The 21098-nt window shown below is 42.4% G+C and overlaps 2 protein-coding genes across 2 annotated transcripts in view; both read left to right on the plus strand.

Annotated features, from left to right (window-relative positions):
* The window catches only part of LOC129844855 (zinc finger protein 664-like), a 168618-nt gene that overhangs the window by 103817 nt on the left and 43703 nt on the right, over positions 1 to 21098 (plus strand). The window lies entirely within an intron of this gene.
* LOC129844857 (gastrula zinc finger protein XlCGF17.1-like) overlaps positions 15840 to 21098 on the plus strand; it is a 31398-nt gene continuing 26139 nt past the window's right edge. The window contains exon 1 of the mRNA XM_055913015.1: positions 15840 to 16096. Within this exon, the coding sequence (XP_055768990.1) occupies positions 16063 to 16096 (34 nt within the window). The 5' untranslated portion in view covers positions 15840 to 16062. The remainder of the gene's footprint in view (positions 16097 to 21098) is intronic.

Raw genomic sequence — 21098 nt, forward strand, 5'->3', positions numbered from 1 at the left:
CGTCAAAAAACATGGCGTCCTAAGCCACTAAAATGTTTCGACAGAAACACGATTTATCATAATAAAAATGTCCTACCTTGAGCTGTTCTTCCATCAGTATCTTGGGCAAAGGATCCTTTCTTGGGAGAAATCGTCTTTTGGTGGAAAGCTGTCCTCTTGCCATGTGGAAATGTCAACTACGTTCGGGATGAACTGAAAAGCGTGACCAACTTTTCACATCGTTGCAAAAATAAATGTCCCAAAATCGCACTAAACGGATATAAATTGCTATAAAACGCTTTAAATTAACTACTTTGTGATGTTTGTAACTCCTATAACGAGTGAAAAGATGACCGGAGAAATATAACAGGCTAAACTAACGCTTGGAACAGGAGAGGGTCGGTGTCTTCCACGCGCGTTACGCAGCAAGAAAAGACTTGCTAGCTAAAGGTTTTTTTCATTTGTAGGGCCTGTGAACGAGCAATCGAGCCCGTTGGAATCGTCATCACGTAAAGGCATCCAGGGGAAGACGTAAGAAGTGTCCGTATAGTCATAGCAACGACAGTGCCCGTTTAAATGACTTCAGAAAAGTGGCCAACGTTTCTCAAATCTGACTCCATGTCAGGGAAATTGCTGTAGAATGGGCTCTGTTCCACTTAGAGACAAAATTTCAACTCCTATAGAAACTATAGACTGTTTTCTATCCAATAATAATAATAATATGCATATTGTACGATCAAGGATTTTGTGGGAAGCCGTTTAAAAAATTAGCCACATTAGCATAAATAGTCTAAACAGCGCCCCCATCCCCAACAGGTTAAAGTACAAAAGGGAATGAGATCCCTGAATGGTAAAAAAAGCATCTCCAAATAGAATATGTTTGTATCACAAATTATCTTACAGATATATCTTACAGATATTTTGACCATATCTGACAGGCTCCCAAAGGCAATCAAAGGATCTAGCTCACTTAATGCCCCATACCCTCCCCATCACCAATCAGCCCTGCCATTGTTTGTATTCATACTGTTTTGTAAAGAATGGCTTCTTGTCTGTTAGGTTGTATTCCACTGGGAAAGTGATTACAGTTTTCCTCAGTCGCTTTGGTGCATTTCTTAGATCAAAAGTGCAATTCTTGATACGACTTGTACAAATTCCAAATCATCTAGTCACTTGTGCACATCATTAAAGCAATTTCTTATTCCTTTGAACAAATTGCAATTGATAATGTACAAGTGTCAGCTTTTTTCCACATTATCAATTGCTCACGTCATGTTGATCAAAATATAGTAGATGGTTCTCCGTTGAATAGTCTTACCCCTCAAAACATTTAGGCATTAGTTCCTTGCATAAGCCATTACATGCAAAATTGTTTAACTATTTGTCATAAACTGTCAAGCATAGTTTTACACATTTCTATAAGACCTTTTGTACAAAAACGTAAACTGATGAATCGTGCAGGTGAAATTGACCCTCACTCATGAAGGAATGAAGTTTTGATTTACATAGCCTGCAATTGTGACAATCACTGCATTCAAACCTGTGTAGATCAGTCAATTTTTAATATACAGACTTAACCTGTTGGGGATGGGGGCGCTGTTTAGACTATTTATGCTAATGTGGCTAATTTTTTAAACGGCTTCCCACAAAATCCTTGATCGTACAATATGCATATTATTATTATTATTGGATAGAAAACAGTCTATAGTTTCTATAGGAGTTGAAATTTTGTCTCTAAGTGGAACAGAGCCCATTCTACAGCAATTTCCCTGACATGGAGTCAGATTTGAGAAACGTTGGCCACTTTTCTGAAGTCATTTAAAAGGGCTCTGTCGTTGCTATGACTATACGGACACTTCTTACGTCTTCCCCTGGATGCCTTTACGTGATGACGATTCCAACGGGCTCGATTGCTCGTTCACAGGCCCTACAAATGAAAAAAACCTTTAGCTAGCAAGTCTTTTCTTGCTGCGTAACGCGCGTGGAAGACACCGACCCTCTCCTGTTCCAAGCATTAGTTTAGCCTGTTATATTTCTCCGGTCATCTTTTCACTCGTTATAGGAGTTACAAACATCACAAAGTAGTTAATTTAAAGCGTTTTATAGCAATTTATATCCGTTTAGTGCGATTTTGGGACATTTATTTTTGCAACGATGTGAAAAGTTGGACACGCTTTTCAGTTCATCCCGAACGTAGTTGACATTTCCACATGGCAAGAGGACAGCTTTCCACCAAAAGACGATTTCTCCCAAGAAAGGATCCTTTGCCCAAGATACTGATGGAAGAACAGCTCAAGGTAGGACATTTTTATTATGATAAATCGTGTTTCTGTCGAAACATTTTAGTGGCTTAGGACGCCATGTTTTTTGACGTAGCTTCGCTTGGCGCAAACTGTATTGAAAAGTAAGGATAAATAAAAAAATGTAATAACGCAATTGTATTAAGAATTAAATTGTCTATCAATCCCTGTCCACCCTATATTTTTTAGTCACGTTTATGAGTATTTATGTATAAGAGTAGATCACTGTCTAAGTGGCGCAAGGACGTTTTCTTTACCAGCTTGTCTACATTTCACATTGTCTAACCATGATTTTGGTGGCTAAATATAAACATTTTCGATCAAACTGTATATGCATGTTGTAATGTGATGTTACAGGAGTGTCATCGGAAGAATTCTGAGAAGGTTAGTGAAAAAATTAATATCTTTTGGCGATGTTGACTTTTATCGCTCACTTTGGCTAGAATCAATGCTGGGCTGCTAATTGCTATGTGCTAAGCTAATATAACGATTTATTGTGTTTTCGCTGTAAGACACTTAGAAAATCTGAAATATTGTCTGTATTCACAGGATCTGTGTCTTTCGATTCGTGTATGCTGTGTATTTTTACGAAATGTTTGATGATTAGTAGTTAGGTAAACACGTTGCTCATTGTAATTATTCTAGTCCATTTGTGATGGTGGGTGCAATTGTAAACTATGCCATATACCTGAAATATGCACTTTTTTCTAACAAAACCTATCCCATACCATAAATATGTTGTCAGACTGTCATCTAATGAGTTTTTTTGTTGGTTAGGGGCTATAAATATCTTAGTTTAGCCGAATTGGTGATGGCTACTGGTGTTGGTGGACAAATAAAAGATGGTGGAATATGCTAATGTGTTTTTAGGTAATAGATGTACATCTTTACATATTGTGTCTTCCCTGTAAAACATTTTAAAAATCGGAAATGTTGACTGGATTCATAAGATCTGTGTCTTTCATTAGCTGTATTGGACTTTAATGTGTGAAAGTTAAATATTTTAAAATAATATTTTTTTTGAATTTCGCGGCACTGGTTTTTCAGTGGGGGGGGGGGGGGGGGGGAGTGCCGCTAGCGCCACGCTGATCCTAGACAGGTTAAAACTCAGGATTCTGTAACAGCATACTCCATTCAAGATATGTGTTTACTGTGACAACCAGAAGTGCCTTAAGATGGTGTCATAGATGCTGTTTTGAAGGGGTAAAAAGTCAGAACTTTTCAAAACTTCATATATGTGATTAGACAACCCTCGTGAACTGTAAATCAGTCATTTCTCCCAACAGATGTCAAAGAAAAGCTCTCACACACACACACAGCAGGGATGGAGTGAAAAGGTACGGTGCTTAAAGACACACAAAGCCTGCAATGGCATTACTATTATCTCCAAGCCGTGCCGAGTTCAACGAGATGCCCCGCTTGACCGTAGCTCACTCGGTCTGAGCGCAGCCACAGTGACAACAAGACGGACCCAGAGCTGTCTGTCTGTCTGTCTGTCTGTCTGTCTGTCTGTCTGTCTGTCTGTCTCTGTCTGTCTCTATCTGTCTATCTGTCTGTCTGTCTGTCTGTCTGTCTGTCTGTCTGTCTCTGTCTGTCTCTGTCTGTCTCTGTCTGTCTGTCTGTCTCTGTCTGTCTCTGTCTGTCTCTGTCTGTCTCTGTCTGTCTCTGTCTGTCTCTGTCTGTCTGTCTGTCTGTCTGTCTCTGTGTCAGTCGGTCTCTGTCTGTGTCTCTGTCTGTGTCTCTGTCTGTCTGTCTGTCTGTCTGTCTGTCTGTCTGTCTGTCTGTCTGTCTGTCTGTCTGTCTCTGTCTGTGTCTGTCTGTCTGTGTCTCTGTCTGTCTGTCTGTCTGTCTGTCTGTATCTCTCTCACATTCTCTCTCTCTCTCTCTTTCTCTACGATTAGAATGTAAAGTCTCTCCCTATCTCTCTCTCTCTTTTGGATAACTTTAGGAAATAGATTCTCTCTCTCAATTCAATTCAATTCAAGGGGCTTTATTCAATTCAAGGGGCTTCTCTCTCTCTCTCTCTCTCTCTCTCTCTCTCTCTCTCTCAATTCAATTCAATTCAATTCAAGGGGCTTTATTGGCATGGGAAACATGTGTTTACATTACCTAAGCGAGTGAGGTAGATAATATACAACAGTGAAATAAACAATAAAAATGAACAGTAAACATTACACATGCAGAAGTTTCAAAACAATAAAGACATTACAAATGTCATATTATATATATATACAGTGTTGTAACAATGTGCAAATGGTTAAAGTACAAAAGGGAATGAGATCCCTGAATGGTAAAAAAACATCTCCAAATAGAATATGTTTGTATCACAAATTATCTTACAGATATTTTGACCATATCTGACAGGCTCCCAAAGGCAATCAAAGGATCTAGCTCACTTAATGCCCCATACCCTCCCCATCACCAATCAGCCCTGCCATTGTTTGTATTCATACTGTTTTGTAAAGAATGGCTTCTTGTCTGTTAGGTTGTATTCCACTGGGAAAGTGATTACAGTTTTCCTCAGTCGCTTTGGTGCATTTCTTAGATCAAAAGTGCAATTCTTGATACGACTTGTACAAATTCCAAATCATCTAGTCACTTGTGCACATCATTAAAGCAATTTCTTATTCCTTTGAACAAATTGCAATTGATAATGTACAAGTGTCAGCTTTTTTCCACATTATCAATTGCTCACGTCATGTTGATCAAAATATAGTAGATGGTTCTCTGTTGAATAGTCTTACCCCTCAAAACATTTAGGCATTAGTTCCTTGCATAAGCCATTACATGCAAAATTGTTTAACTATTTGTCATAAACTGTCAAGCATAGTTTTACACATTTCTATAAGACCTTTTGTACAAAAACGTAAACTGATGAATCGTGCAGGTGAAATTGACCCTCACTCATGAAGGAATGAAGTTTTGATTTACATAGCCTGCAATTGTGACAATCACTGCATTCAAACCTGTGTAGATCAGTCAATTTTTAATATACAGACTTAAAAATCAGGATTCTGTAACAGCATACTCCATTCAAGATATGTGTTTACTGTGACAACCAGAAGTGCCTTAAGATGGTGTCATAGATGCTGTTTTGAAGGGGTAAAAGGTCAGAACTTTTCAAAACTTCATATATGTGATTAGACAACCCTCGTGAACTGTAAATCAGTAATTTCTCCCAACAGATGTCAAAGAAAAGCTCTCACACACACACACAGCAGGGATGGAGTGAAAAAGTACGGTGCTTAAAGACACACAAAGCCTGCAATGGCATTACTATTATCTCCAGGCCGTGCCGAGTTCAACGAGATGCCCCGCTTGACCGTAGCTCACTCGGTCTGAGCGCAGCCACAGTGACAACAAGACGGACCCAGAGCTGTCTGTCTGTCTGTCTGTCTGTCTGTCTGTCTGTCTGTCTCTGTCTGTCTCTGTCTGTCTGTCTCTGTCTCTCTGTCTGTCTCTGTCTGTCTGTCTGTCTGTCTCTGTCTGTCTGTCTGTCTCTGTCTGTCTGTCTGTCTGTCTCTCTGTCTGTCTGTCTGTCGGTCGGTCTCTGTCTGTCTGTCTGTCTGTCTGTCTGTCTGTCTGTCTGTATCTCTCTCACATTCTCTCTCTCTCTCTACGATTTGAATGTAAAGTCTCTCCCTCTCTCTCTCTTTTGGATAACTTTAGGAAATAGATTCTCTCTCTCAATTCAATTCAAGGGGCTTTATTCAATTCAAGGGGCTTCTCTCTCTCTCTCTCTCTCTCTCTCTCTCTCTCTCTCTCTCTCTCTCTCTCTCTCTCTCTCTCTCTCTCTCTCTCTCTCTCTCTCTCTCTCTCTCTCTCTCTCTCTCTCTCTCTCTCTCTCTCTCTCTCTCTCTCTCTCTCTCTCTCTCTCTCTCTCTCTCTCTCTCTCTCTCTCTCTCTCTCTCTCTACGATTAGAATGTAAAGTCTCTCCCTATCTCTCCCTATCTCTTTGTCATGTGACTGTCCTTCAGAAAATTATTTCCTGGATTAGCTGATGATAGTTGAACATGTGATTAACTAAACAGTTTCAGTATTAAGAATTATGTGTAATTATTGAAGAACCACATTGATGACAGTATCCATTTGGGTGTTGTCAATAAAGTTAAGGGGACTTTCGGTTAGAACCATTGGATTTAGCAAACTCTGAAATGATTGAAAACTGTTTTCCTAGCGTAACATAAGGAGACACTAAATGTGACGTAGTTAGAGAGCATTTCAGAGATCTGAATACAAAAAACTGTCCCACTGCAAGATCCAGTATTTAAGTTGAAGTTCATCATATGACAAGCGTAACTTTATGACTATAACTACTGTTCCCTGAAGGAGGGAAACTAGGTACAACATACTATTAAATCCACATGTTATGACTATAACTACTGTTCCCTGAAGGAGGGAAACTAGGAACAACATACTATTAAATCCACAGGTTATGACTATAACTACTGTTCCCTGAAGGAGGGAAACTAGGTACAACATACTATTAAATCCACACGTTATGACTATAACTACTGTTCCCTGAAGGAGGGAAACTAGGTACAACATACTATTAAATCCACAAGATATGACTATAACTACTGTTCCCTGAAGGAGGGAAACTAGGTACAACATACTATTAAATCCACAAGATATGACTATAACTACTGTTCCCTGAAGGAGGGAAACTAGGTACAACATACTATTAAATCCACATGTTATGACTATAACTACTGTTCCCTGAAGGAGGGAAACTAGGAACAACATACTATCAAATCCACGCCTTCCTGGAATCCCTGTCTTCCACAGGTGATGAGCGTGAGGCTTGGATTTATTCCTTCAATTTAATACCGCTCTTCACCGACCCAGGAAGGGGTGGGGCCAATCAGGTGTTGTACCTCGTTTCCCTCCTTCAGGAAACAGTAATTATAGTCAAAGTTACACTCCCTTTCAGTTGGTCAACTTCGGTACAACATACTATGGAGAAATAGATTAATTTCCCATGCCGACCCAAACGGATACTAAATTAAACGACCCTGCAAGATGCGTCAGTTTTGTCAATTTATTCATTCTTTCGTTTGAAACACTCCTGTCAATGTTGAGTAAGGACACACACCTGATTACACATATAGAGGTAGGACTAGTCTACCCGATTACACATATAGAAGTAGGACTAGTCTACCTGGCCTGAGCACAAATGTAGGCCTATAAATGTGGCTATTTGGGGATGTCTGATAGTATTTCTGATTGTCTTAACGCTGCACCACTAATGAGTTGTGGAGCTTCTCCAACTAATTTTTCCTCACCTCAAACAGCAGGTAAAGAAAGTCTTATTAGAATCCATTACGAATGACAATAGTTGCTCAAAGTATTTGTAAATTATTTCCAGCTCTCGCCCTTTCGATAACCACTCAGCATTAAAGGAAAAAATGTAATGCTCTGATCCAGTGGAAATGTTATAAAATACCTGATTACTTCTTATCCTTTGCACAAATAGACGACAGCTGTGTCTGTCCAGAACTCACTGGCGCGGGAAACTGAGGGCCCAGAATATTTTATACAATGTTGCAAGTTTCAGAGGACCCAGTTTATAGTTGATAGAATGTTTCAAGTTCGTTGTTGACAGGCCATGTGCAGGCAATGTGATTTATAGGATATTTATTTTTAATCAGGATATTTTCTACCTGCAGGCTGCAAATGTTTTTGTTTGTTGGTTTCATGTAGGCTATTTTTACATAGTTGGCAATGGCAATAAAAGTTACTTTTAGATTTGTATAATTTTCATTTAGATAGAATGTAGATTAATCACAGATAATGATGTTGAGATAAAGACTATTATAATTATTATTACTATTATAAATTAAATGAAACTGTTCCAGTAAAATGTGAATATGAAAATCCTAACTGGCACCAGATTAGTAGAAATGGTCAGAGAAATTGGCAAGAAATGGAAAAAGTTGCTGACTGCTGGTGTAGTCTATTACCAGAAACTATAGGAGCATAACGACTGCAGGTGTAACCTATTACCAGAAACTATAGGACCATAACGACTGCTGGTGTGGTCTATTACCAGAAATTATAGGAGCATAATAACTGCTGGTGTAGCCAATTACCAGAAACTATAGGAGCATAACGACTGCTGGTGTAGCCTATTACCAGAAACTATAGGAGCATAACGACTGCTGGTGTAGCCTATTACCAGAAACTATAGGAGCATAACGACTGCTGGTGTAATCTATTACCAGAAACTATAGGAGCATAACGACTGCAGGTGTAGCCTATTACCAGAAACTATAGGAGCATAACGACTGCTGGTGTAGCCTATTACCAGAAACTATAGGAGCATAACGACTGCTGGTGTAGCCCATTACCAGAAACTATAGGAGTATAACGACTGCTAGTGTAATCTATTACCAGAAACTAAAGGAGCATAACGACTGCTGGTGTAGCCTATTACCAGAAACTATAGGAGCATAACGACTGCTGGTGTAGCCTATTACCAGAAACTATAGGAGCATAACGACTGCTGGTGTAGCCTATTACCAGAGACTATAGGAGCATAACGACTGCTGGTGTAGCCTATTACCAGAAACTATAGGAGCATAACGACTGCTGGTGTAGCCTATTACCAGAAACTATAGGAGCATAACGACTGCTGGTGTAGCCTATTACCAGAAACTATAGGACCATAACGACTGCTGGTGTAGCCTATTACCAGAAACTATAGGAGCATAACGACTGCTGGTGTAGCCTATTACCAGAAACTATAGGAGCATAACATCAGAATTTACGAAGGCCAGCAGCAGCGGGAGGAGTAGGCTAAAGAAGAAGTTTTTCTGATGGTTAGGCTATCTTGTTTCAGAGGGGTGTCATCAATAGCCCAGAATGACAACAGATAATAAACAGAAATAACTTATTTACATAAGTATTCAGACCCTTTGCTATGAGACTCGAAATTGCTTTCAGGTGCATCTTGTTTCCATTAATCATCCTTGAGATGTATCTACAACTTGTTCAGAGTCCACCTGTGGTAAATTCAATTGATTGGATATGATTTGGAAAGACACACACCTGTCTATATAAGGTCCCACAGTTGACAGTGCATGTCAGAGAAAAAAACAAGCAATGAGGTCGAAGGAATTGTCCGTAGAGCTCCAAGACAGGATTATGTCGAGGCACAGATCTGGGGAAGGGTACCAAAAAAATTCTGCACCATTGAAGGTCCCCAAGAACACAGCGGCCTCCATCATTTTAAAATGTAATACTCTTCCTAGTCACCTGGCCAAACCGGGCGATTGGGGGAGAAGGGCCTTGGTCAGGGAGGTGACCAAAAACCTGATGGTCACTCTGACAGCACTCCAGAGTTCCTCTGTGGAGATGGGAGAACTTTTCAGAAGGACAACCATCTCTGCAGCACTCCAACAATCAGGCCTTTATGGTAGAGTGGCCAGACGGAAGCCACTCCTCAGTAAAAAACACATGACAGCCTGCTTGGAGTTTGACAGAAACTATAGGAGCATAACGTCAGAATTCACAAAGGCCAGCAGCAGCGGGAGGAGGAAGAGTTTTTTTCTGATGGTTAGGCTATCTTGATCTCTGGCTCCCGAGTCATTTGTGTGTGTTAATTATTTAATCAAACAGCGTGCTTAAAGCATCAGACCAGTTCAGTACATATAGTTGATTTAATTAAAACACATGGGGTGTGTCTATATATGGAAAAATACACATAACATTTCTACCAATTGGTTGGTAGAAAGAAAAGACTCTTGGTTGACCCAAGATTGTTTTTAGTTGGGGCCCTAGTGCATTCATTAAGTTCAGGCCGCTTCCCTTTTTACACATTTTGTTACGTTACTTATTCGAAATTAGATTTTTTTTTAAGAATTAAATGAAAATGTTAAAATGTTTTAGAAATGCTTGAGACTCAAATAAATCAATTAATCATGGTTTCCGGATATACAGAGTTTGTTTACATTTACTTATAAACATTGGAGTAAAAAAAGCTCATAGTTTGGGTTCTGATGGGGTACAACAGTTGAACTAAGCTCATGAGGCATTTATAAGTGAATTCTTCAAGAAACAATGGGTATATATCATTAATGTATAAGTCCCAAAATGGATGTAACAACTGCTGATTGCCCCTTTAAGACGACATATTGGGCTAATCTAATAGGAGATATTGAGGACTACAGTATTTCAGGCATTGTCATTGGATGCATTTGATGAATTGTTAACGTTTTGTTGATGGTCCACTCTTGATGTTCTACACGTTACAGTGAAGCTTCAGCCATTCCTACAGAACAACATTAAAGTGTAGAACCCCTTTACTGCATATTGGTTCAACGACTGCAGAGACGGTACTCTTCTTCCTCCAATGTGACAGTAATCTCCCCCTCCTCTTTCACACCAAAAACTACATCCTCCTCTTTCACTCTGAACGCGTCTTCCTCTTTCACTGAAACGTCTTTCTCTTCTTCTTTCACCGTAACAGCCTCACCCTCTACTTCTTGTTTTACTGTGACATCCTCTTCTTCCTTCTCCTCTTTCACGACAATGTTCAGCCCCAGAGCTTCTTTCTCCGTCCAGCAGACCTCCTCTTCTTTAACAAGAGGGGAGTAGTTTAGGGAGCTCATGTTCGGGGATGTTAGCTAGCTAGCTATCATTAGCGACTAGGCTAGTGCTAACTTAACCAGCCAGCTACTATAGCTGACTAATACAAAATAACGTAATATTAATTAAATAGGTTAACAAGTAGATACGACCTAAGTGTGTCGAAAACACAGTAGCTAATATACACCGAAAGCGTATAAATAGCTTGAATCTTTCGGCTATGTTGGCTAGCAAGCTACCGGAGGTGGTTGACGAGCTGTTTATGAAGAACCGTCCACTAGATTATACGTCACGCTGGCAGCGTCGCCTGAAAGACGCACATCGCCGTCTGCTGACTGGAGGGGAAACGCAGTTGAGGATCATATTTTATTTTCAGACAAAGATTATTTTAAATGGATTTAATTAAATAATACTATTATATTGAGACATACAAAGACAGGAATGTGTTGATTGATTAGTGCGAATAAAAATTGTTTACTACAGCACATTTAAGGCAGTTACATTAAGTCAAACTAAATCTAAATATTAGCAGCTAGCTACTGTAGGTCCATACTGCTCCTACATGGTGTAACAATACATCATGTAGATGTATATAATGAACAGACTAGGTCTATACTGCTCCTACATGGTGTAACAATACATCATGTAGATGTATATAATGAACAGACTAGGTCTATACTGCTCCTACATGGTGTAACAATACATCATGTAGATGTATATAATGAACAGACTAGGTCTATACTGCTCCTACATGGTGTAACAATACATCATGTAGATGTATATAATGAACAGACTAGGTCTATACTGCTCCTACATGGTGTAACAATACATCATGTAGATGTATATAATGAACAGACTAGGTCTATACTGCTCCTACATGGTGTAACAATACATCATGTAGATGTATATAATGAACAGACTAGGTCTATACTGCTCCTACATGGTGTAACAATACATCATGTAGATGTATATAATGAACAGACTAGGTCTATACTGCTCCTACATGGTGTAACAATACATCATGTAGATGTATATAATGAACAGACTAGGTCTATACTGCTCCTACATGGTGTAACAATACATCATGTAGATGTACACTACCATTCAAAAGTTTGGGGTCACTTAGAAATGTCCTTGTTTTTTAAAGAAAATCTAATTTTTTCATTTATTTACCTGTTTTTGCTTTGTCATTGTGGGGTATTGTGATTTCATTATGGGGTATTGTGATGTCATTATTGGTTATTGTGTAGATTGATGGGGGGAAAAAATGATTGAATCAATTTTAGAATAAGGCTGTAACGTAACAAAATGTGGAAAAAGTGAAGGGGTCTGAATGCTTTCAGAATGCATTGTATATATAGGGGCAGTACTTAGTGACATCACTTCATGAAACAGGAGGTACAAATATATAACATAGATTCACAGTATCAACATTCAATGTATCCAAATATATGACCAAGCTGGAAGTGGAAACGCCAGCCCAGCCACAATCCTAGAGGTTCACTGATGATCAACCTCCTCCTTCACATCTGACTCCTGATGATCAACCTCCTCCTTCACATCTGACTCCTGATGATCAACCTCCTCCTTCACGTCTGACTCCTGATGATCAACCTCCTCCTTCACATCTGACTCCTGATGATCAACCTCCTCCTTCACATCTGACTCCTGATGATCAACCTCCTCCTTCACATCTGACTCCTGATGATCAACCTCCTCCTTCACATCTGACTCCTGATGATCAACCTCCTCCTTCACATCTGACTCCTGATGATCAACCTCCTCCTTCACATCTGACGCCAGTGATCAATCCAGAGCGTCTTCTTTTTTGGGAAATCCCGATGGACGACGTCATCGAATAGGACGTCATCACCACCACCGCCCACAAGTTAATTGTCATTGAGGTTATTAATGGGAAGATGATATAAAAAAAAAAATGATACAATTTTATAATAATATAAAGACCTGCTGTTTTCAAACTCTATTCCCTATGATGTATACTACAACAGAAATAACTTAAAATGTATAAATGTATAACACTCATGACTTGACTGATTAAAGTAAACCACAGTTTTGTAAATACATAACGCCATCTAACCAAATATCAAATGAATGTTAGCTATATGCAGTTATCTTAGCCAGCCAGCTAACATAAGCTATATGCAGTTATCTTAGCCAGCCAGCTAACGTTAGCTATATGCAGTTATCTTAGCCAGCCAGCTAATGTTAGCTATATGCAGTTATCTTAGCCAGCCAGCTAACATTAGCTATATGCAGTTATCTTAGCCAGCTAACGTTAGCCATATGCAGTTATCTTAGCCAGCCAGATAACGTTAGCTATATGCAGTTATCTACGCCAGCCAGCTAACATTAGCTATAGGCAGTTATCTTAACCAGCTAACGTTAGCCATATGCAGTTATCTTAGCCAGCCAGCTAACGTTAGCTTTACGCAGTTATCTTAGCCAGCCAGCTAACATTAGCTATATGCAGTTATCTACGCCAGCAAGCTAACATTAGCTATATGCAGTTAACTTAGCCTGCCAGCTAACGTTAGCTATTTAGCCAACTAGCTATTAGCCTAACCAGCGTAGCCAACCAGCTAACGTTAGCTATTTAGCCAACTAGCTATTAGCCTAACCAGCGTAGCCAACCAGCTAACGTTAGCTATTTAGCCAACTAGCTATTAGCCTAACCAGCGTAGCCAACCAGCTAACGTTAGCTATTTAGCCAACTAGCTATTAGCCTAACCAGCGTAGCCAACCAGCTAACGTTAGCTATTTAGCTAACTAGCTATTAGCCTAACCAGCGTAGCCAACCAGCACCGAGACCATTTAGAACCAAACTAACAAAACCTAAACGTGTTTGCAGATCAAAAGATCAGAGACAAACAGAATGATGGGAGAAAATTAACCTTCAGAAGTCATTGATCAATGCTGATAAAGTGACTCACTGCTTCAATAATAATGAGTAGTTATTTATGATGTAAGGTGATTTGTAGAGCAGTCAGTTGGCAGTCGCCAGCAGTGTCGAACCAAACCAAACCAATCAGGTGGTTGTTCGACGAAACGAATCTTCAGACGTCATTGATGACGTGCTGCTGATAAAGTGATAAAGGCATCATCACACTGCTTTGAAGTTTAATGCTTTCAAGGCCTCGTACCTCCGGTATCAAACATAACATCCCCAACGAAAAGTTGACAAAACATAAAGGAACAAGCAGGTTGATTTCCTCTGTCATTTTGAGCCCACGGCAAGAAGGCACCAGAGCCCACCGTGCTAACGGGTTCCCACTAGATAACACAACCACACAGTTCATGAAAAGCATGAGGGGAAGCTTGAGCTAGATATCAACCTATCGAGCTATTGTGACCTTCCTGGTCTCTCAAGTCAGTGAGTCAACACAGGAAGGAGCAATGGATGGATAGTTCATTTATTTCCAAAGCTGCAATGATGGGACACACACAGTAAGGATGAATGATCAGTAGTGACGGGATATAAATAGCACTCCCACAGCAATTCTACATTAATCTGCCCTTTAATATACTAACAAAAAAACTATTGAAATGTCTATCAAAGTTATTGTGATCGTATAGTGGATTTAACAATTCCTACTAATTCCTAATTTACTATTATAAATGAATCAATTGTTTCCATGTGTCTCATATTCACATCATCAGAATAAACTGTCATCCATTTTAGTATCAAAATATATCAAATTAACCTGGAAAATGACTGAATGTCCCCCTCTGGTGGCGAGGAAGTATAATACACCTAAACTAACAAAACCGGGCTAATAAACTGGCTGGTGTTCATGAATTTATAAAACATGTACTTTATACATTTGTCATAAATGACCTGCATTGATGAGACACACAGTGTGGATGAATGATCAGTAGTCGACAGGGTAAAAATAGCACTCCTAAAGAAGATGCATTTTCCAGTTAGATACCAACTTGAAAGAGGGAACTTTAGCATAAAACCCACATGGAAAACGGAGATTTGGCAAATAACATATAAAGAGAGGCTTATTTGACGCCAAACCAACAACAGTAGTTCCTAAAACATAAATTGCTAATGTATGATTTAAAAGGTGGATTTTATGATGTAATGTCAACTTCATATATTTCTATCCCGGGACTATTCCATTTTGAACTCACCCACAGCAATTCTCCATAAATCTGCTGTGGATTACCCAGAATCCCGAAATAAATTAATACATATGTGATCATTCAAAAACATAACTGGTTGTGCTAATAGGGAACCAGATCGTGAACACAACAGGTTACTAAGTCTTTAGCCACACTGTATTGTTACACTGGTGAGTAAAAACTCATGCTTCCTACACGAACTTTTTGTCTGAACATTATAATATATATTTTACGTCACACTAGCGTCATTGTCTTAAAGTCGCACATCTCCATCGCAGTCAGAGGTTCAGACTGAGCGTTACCCACTCCAGTCAGCTGATGGCGGTGTGCGATTTTAAGGCAATGCTGTAAGTGTGACGTATAATCTAGTGGACGGAACGCAATGCTGTAGGTGTGACGTATAATCTAGTGGACGGAACGCTTCTTTCAGCAGCAGCAACAGTTAGTCCGCCACCTCGGTAGCTTGCTAGCCAAAATAGCCGAACCAATAAAGCTCTTTAGACGCTTTAGTGTATATTAGCCACTGTATTTTAAACCATTGTCTGTCGTCTAGTTGGTTAGTTATCCTATTTAATTTCATATTTACGGTGCTGTTGTTATTATTCAGCTAGCGGGCTGGTTAAGTTAGCATTAGCCTAGCTAGCTAACATCTCAGACCATGAGTTCACTAAATTACTCTCTTCCTGCTGAAGAAGAGACGGTCTGTTGGACGGAGAAAGAAGCTCTCATCAAAGAGGAGGAGGAAGAGAAGGATGTTACAATACAAAAACAAGTAGAGGGTGAGGCTGTTACCCTGAAAGAAGAAGAGAAAGACGTTCAGTGAAAGAAGAGGAAGACGTTACAGTGAAAGAAGAGGCGTTCAGAGTGAAAGAGGAGGAGGGTGTTACAGTTAAAGATGAGGAGGATTCAGTTTTTGAAGTGAAAGCGGAGGAGGGGGAGAATACGGTCTCATCGGAAGAAGAGGAGGAAACTGGATATCTGGGCCCGATTTCCCAAACGCAATTTAAGGCATCCAGTGGTTCTAAAGATGAACTTAGCCATAAGATGGTTTTGAGAAACCGGGCCGTGATTACCACTGGTAAGTACTGTCTTAAATACAGAGGTACAAACTCTGCAGTTGTTGAACTGATGTTTGGTGTTAAAAGGGAAATCTGCAATTGCTACATCCATATTTTGACTTTTAAATGATTTATTTATAGCCATTGATTCTTGGAGAATATAACACATGCCTCATGAGCTTAGTTCAACTGTTGTACCCCATCAGAACCCAAAATAAGCTTTTTTTACTCCAATGTTTATAAACAATGTAAATCAACAGCCTCAACATGGTTAACTATAATGTTGATATCATGGATGGTCAGTCCTGTCGCTCAGGTAGAGTATCAGCCTGAGCTATTTAAAAACACTTTTTCAACAATTCAAGATAGCAGTTAGTTTAGTTTGATGTAAATAAAGATAGCTGAGAAGTGGGACTGTGTCATTGTTTCTGACAAGATCTCTCATTGATCTCGGGTTCAGCCACCAGGGGGCACCAAACCTCTTTGAAAAGTTCATGTGAATAGTTACCACTTCTCAGGAGATGATAGACTTAGCCTTTTCAAATGTTATGTAATGATGGGATGGCTATTGAACAGAACTTTAAAACCTGGTTTTCTTGTATGTACCAGTTCATGAAATCACACATTTGACCTTTATGCTCACTGAGTCTGTACATAGTCAAAGCTTTCCTTAAGTTTGGGTCAGTCACAGTGGTCAGGTATTCTGCCCTCTCGCCTCCTCTTTCCCTTTTCACTCCCCTCTCTCCGCCTCTCTCCCTTTTCACTCCCTCTCTCCGCCTCTCTCCCTTTTCACTCCCCTCCGCCTCTCTCCCTTTTCACTCCCTCTCTCCGCCTCTCTCCCTTTTCACTCCCTCTCTCCGCCTCTCTCCCTTTTCACTCCCTCTCTCCCTTTTCACTACCCTCTCTCCGCCTCTCTCCCTTTTCACTCCCTCTCTCCGCCTCTCTCCCTTTTCACTCCCCTCCGCCTCTCTCCCTTTTCACTCCCTCTCTCCGCCTCTCTCCCTTTTCACTCCCTCTCTCCGCCTCTCTCCCTTTTCACTCCCTCTCTCCCTTTTCACTCCCTCTCTCCACCTCTCTCCCTTTTCACTCCCTCTCTCCGCCTCTCTCCCTTTTCACTCCCTCTCTCCGCCTCTCTCCCTTTTCACTCCCTCTCTCCGCCTCTCTCCCTTTTCACTCCCTCTCTCCGCCTCTCTCCCTTTTCACTCCCTCTCTCCGCCTCTCTCCCTTTTCACTCCCTCTCTCCGCCTCTCTCCCTTTTCCCTCCCCCTCTCCGCCTCTCTCCCTTTTCACTCCCTCTCCCTCCCTAAGAACTTCCCATTTGAATCAATAAGGATTGCAGTTGTGGGTGACTCTCTGGGTGGAGCAGACTGGGAGGCTGGTATTCTGACCTGGGCTGGAGCAGACTGGGAGGCTGGTATTCTGACATGGGCTGGAGCACACTGTGCTGGAGCAGACTGAGAGGCTGGTAAGTTGACCTGGGCTGGAGCAGACTGAGAGGCTGGTATTCTGACCTGTGCTGGAGCAGACTGGGAGGCTGGTATTCTGACCTCGGCTGGAGCAGACTGGGAGGCTGGTATTCTGACCTGGGCTGGAGCAGACTGGGAGGCTGGTATTCTGACCTCGGCTGGAGCAGACTGAGAGGCTGGTTGGCTGACCTGGGCTGGAGCAGACTGAGAGAATGTTATTCTGGCCTGGGCTGGAGCAGACTGGGAGGCTGGTATTCTGACCTGGGCTGGAGCAGACTGGGAGGCTGGTATTCTGACCTGGGCTGGAGCACACTGTGTTGGAGCAGACTGATAGGCTGGTTGGCTGACCTGGGCTGGAGCAGACTGAGAGGCTGGTATTCTGACCTGGGCTGGAGCAGACTGAGAGGCTGGTATTCTGACCTGGGCTGGAGCACACTGTGCTGGAGCAGACTGAGAGGCTGGTATTCTGACCTGGGCTGGAGCAGACTGAGAGGCTGGTATTCTGACCTGGGCTGGAGCACACTGTGCTGGAGCAGACTGGGAGACTGGTATTCTGACCTGTGCTGGAGCAGACTGGGAGACTGGTATTCTGACCTGGGCTGGAGCGCACTGTGTTGGAGCAGACTGAGAGGCTGGTATTCTGACCTGGGCTGGAGCACACTGTGCTGGAGCAGACTGGGAGGCTGGTATTCTGACCTGTGCTGGAGCAGACTGGGAGACTGGTATTCTGACCTGGGCTGGAGCACACTGTGTTGGAGCAGATGGGAGGCTGGTATTCTGACCTGTGCTGGAGCAGACTGGGAGGCTGGTATTCTGACCTGTGCTGGAGCAGACTAGGAGGCTGGTATTCTGGCCTGGGCTGGAGCACACTGTGTTGGAGCAGACTGGGAGACTGGTATTCTGACCTGGGCTGGAGGAGACTGGGAGACTGGTATTCTGACCTGGGCTGGAGCAGACTGGTAGGCTGGTGCAGTGTCATCAGGCTGTGTGGTGGAGGCCATCCTGTTCTCGGGTTCTGCTTGTGTTATACCAACCACCAGGTCATTATTACCACCAGGTCATTAGAAGCACCAGGTCATTAGAACCACCAGGTCATTAGAACCACCAGGTCATTAGAACCACCAGGTCATTAGAACCACCAGGTCATTATAACCACCAGGTCATTATAACCACCAGGTCATTATTACCACCAGGTCATTAGAACCACCAGGTCATTAGAACCACCAGGTCAGGGAGAAAAGACTCACTCTGACCTCTGTCGAGTTGAAGTATCTGCTCTCCAGTTGAAATTTCAGCTCTGGTGCAGATGTGCCCATCTGCTCTCCAGGTGTAGACCCAGGGGGCCCGTTTAGAAACCTTTTAGGACATTTCGAGATGACAGATGTTTGTGTTTGGTCTATTAATGTACCTGTGAGTTGAAATTTGTATCATTTTTGCATTTTTGACAAAATTAGACTCCTTTAAAGTGCCAGTTTTTCACTCAGGTAGGGTATCAGCCTGAGCAATTTTAAAACACTTTTTCAACATTTCAAGATAGCAGTTAGTTTAGTTTGATGTAAATAAAGATAGCTGAGAAGTGGGACTGTGTCATTGTTTCTGACAAGATCTCTCATTGATCTCGGGTTCAGCCACCAGGGGGCACCAAACCTCTTTGAAAAGTTCATGTGAATAGTTACCACTTCTCAGGAGATGATAGACTTAGCCTTTCAAATGTTTTGTAATGATGGGATGGCTATTGAACAGAACTTTAAAACCTGGTTTTCTTGTATGTACCAGTACATGAAATCACACATTTGACCTTTATGCTCACTGAGTCTGTACATAGTCAAAGCTTTCCTTAAGTTTGGGTCAGTCACAGTGGTCAGGTATTCTGCCCTTTCTCCGCCTCTCTCCCTTTTCACTCCCCTCTCTCCCTTTTCACTCCCTCTCTCCACCTCTCTCCCTTTTCACTCCCTCTCTCCGCCTCTCTCCCTTTTCACTCCCTCTCTCCGCCTCTCTCCCTTTTCACTCCCTCTCTCCGCCTCTCTCCCTTTTCACTCCCTCTCTCTCCCTTTTCACTCCCTCTCTCTCCCTTTTCACTCCGCCTCTCTCCCTTTTCACTCCCCTCTCTCCCTTTTCACTCCCCTCTCTCCCTTTTCACTCCCCTCTCTCCGCCTCTCTCCCTTTTCACTCCCTCTCTCCGCCTCTCTCCCTTTTCACTCCCTCTCTCCGCCACTCTACCTTTTCACTCCCTCTCCCTCCCTAAGAACTTCCCATTTGAATCAATAAGGATTGCAGTTGTGGGTGACTATCTGGGTGGAGCAGACTGGGAGGCTGGTATTCTGATCTGGGCTGGAGCAGACTGGGAGGCTGGTATTCTGACATGGGCTGGAGCACACTGTGCTGGAGCAGACTGAGAGGCTGGTAAGTTGACCTGTGCTGGAGCAGACTGGGAGGCTGGTATTCTGACCTGGGCTGGAGCAGACTGGGAGGCTGGTATTCTGACCTGGGCTGGAGCACACTGTGCTGGAGCAGACTGGGAGACTGGTATTCTGACCTGTGCTGGAGCAGACTGGGAGACTGGTATTCTGACCTGGGCTGGAGCAGACTGAGAGGCTGGTATTCTGACCTGGGCTGGAGCACACTGTGCTGGAGCAGACTGGGAGACTGGTATTCTGACCTGGGCTGGAGCACACTGTGTTGGAGCAGACTGGGAGACTGGTATTCTGACCTGTGCTGGAGCAGACTGGGAGACTGGTATTCTGACCTGGGCTGGAGCACACTGTGTTGGAGCAGACTGAGAGGCTGGTTGGCTGACCTGGGCTGGAGCACACTGGGATACTGGTATTCTGACCTGGGCAGGAGCAGACTGGGAGACTGGTATTCTGACCTGGGCTGGAGCAGACTGGGAGACTGGTATTCTGACCTGGGCTGGAGCAGACTGGGAGGCTGGTATTCTGACCTGGGCTGGAGCACACTGGGAGGCTGGTATTCTGACCTTTGCTGGAGCAGACTGGGAGGCTGGTATTCTGACATGGGCTGGAGCAGACTGGGAGACTGGTATTCTGACCTGGGCTGAGCAGACTGGGAGGCTGGTATTCTGACCTGGGCTGGAGCAGACTGGGAGGCTGGTATTCTGACCTGGGCTGGAGCAGACTGGGAGACTGGTATTCTGACCTGTGCTGGAGCAGACTGGGAGGCTGGTATTCTGACCTGTGCTGGAGCAGACTGGGAGACTGGTATTCTGACCTGGGCTGGAGCAGACTGGGAGACTAGTATTCTGACCTGTGCTGGAGCAGACTGGGAGAGTGGTCAGGTATTCTGCCACTGTGTACTCTCTGTTTAGGGCCAAATAGCATTCTAGTTTTCTCTGTTTTTTTGTTAAATCTTTCCAATGTGTCAAGTAATTATCTTTTTGTTTTCTCATGATTTGGTTGGGTCTAATTGTGCTGTTGTCCAGGGGCTCTGTGGGGTGTGTTTATGTTTGTGAACAGAGCACAATGACCAGCTTGCTTAGGGGACTCTTCTCCAGGTTCATCTCTCTGTAGGTGATGGCTTTGTTAATGGCCCATACCCT

This window comes from Salvelinus fontinalis, unplaced genomic scaffold, assembly GCF_029448725.1.
Source record: "Salvelinus fontinalis isolate EN_2023a unplaced genomic scaffold, ASM2944872v1 scaffold_0241, whole genome shotgun sequence".
In the NCBI taxonomy this organism is placed as follows: Eukaryota; Metazoa; Chordata; class Actinopteri; order Salmoniformes; family Salmonidae; genus Salvelinus; species Salvelinus fontinalis.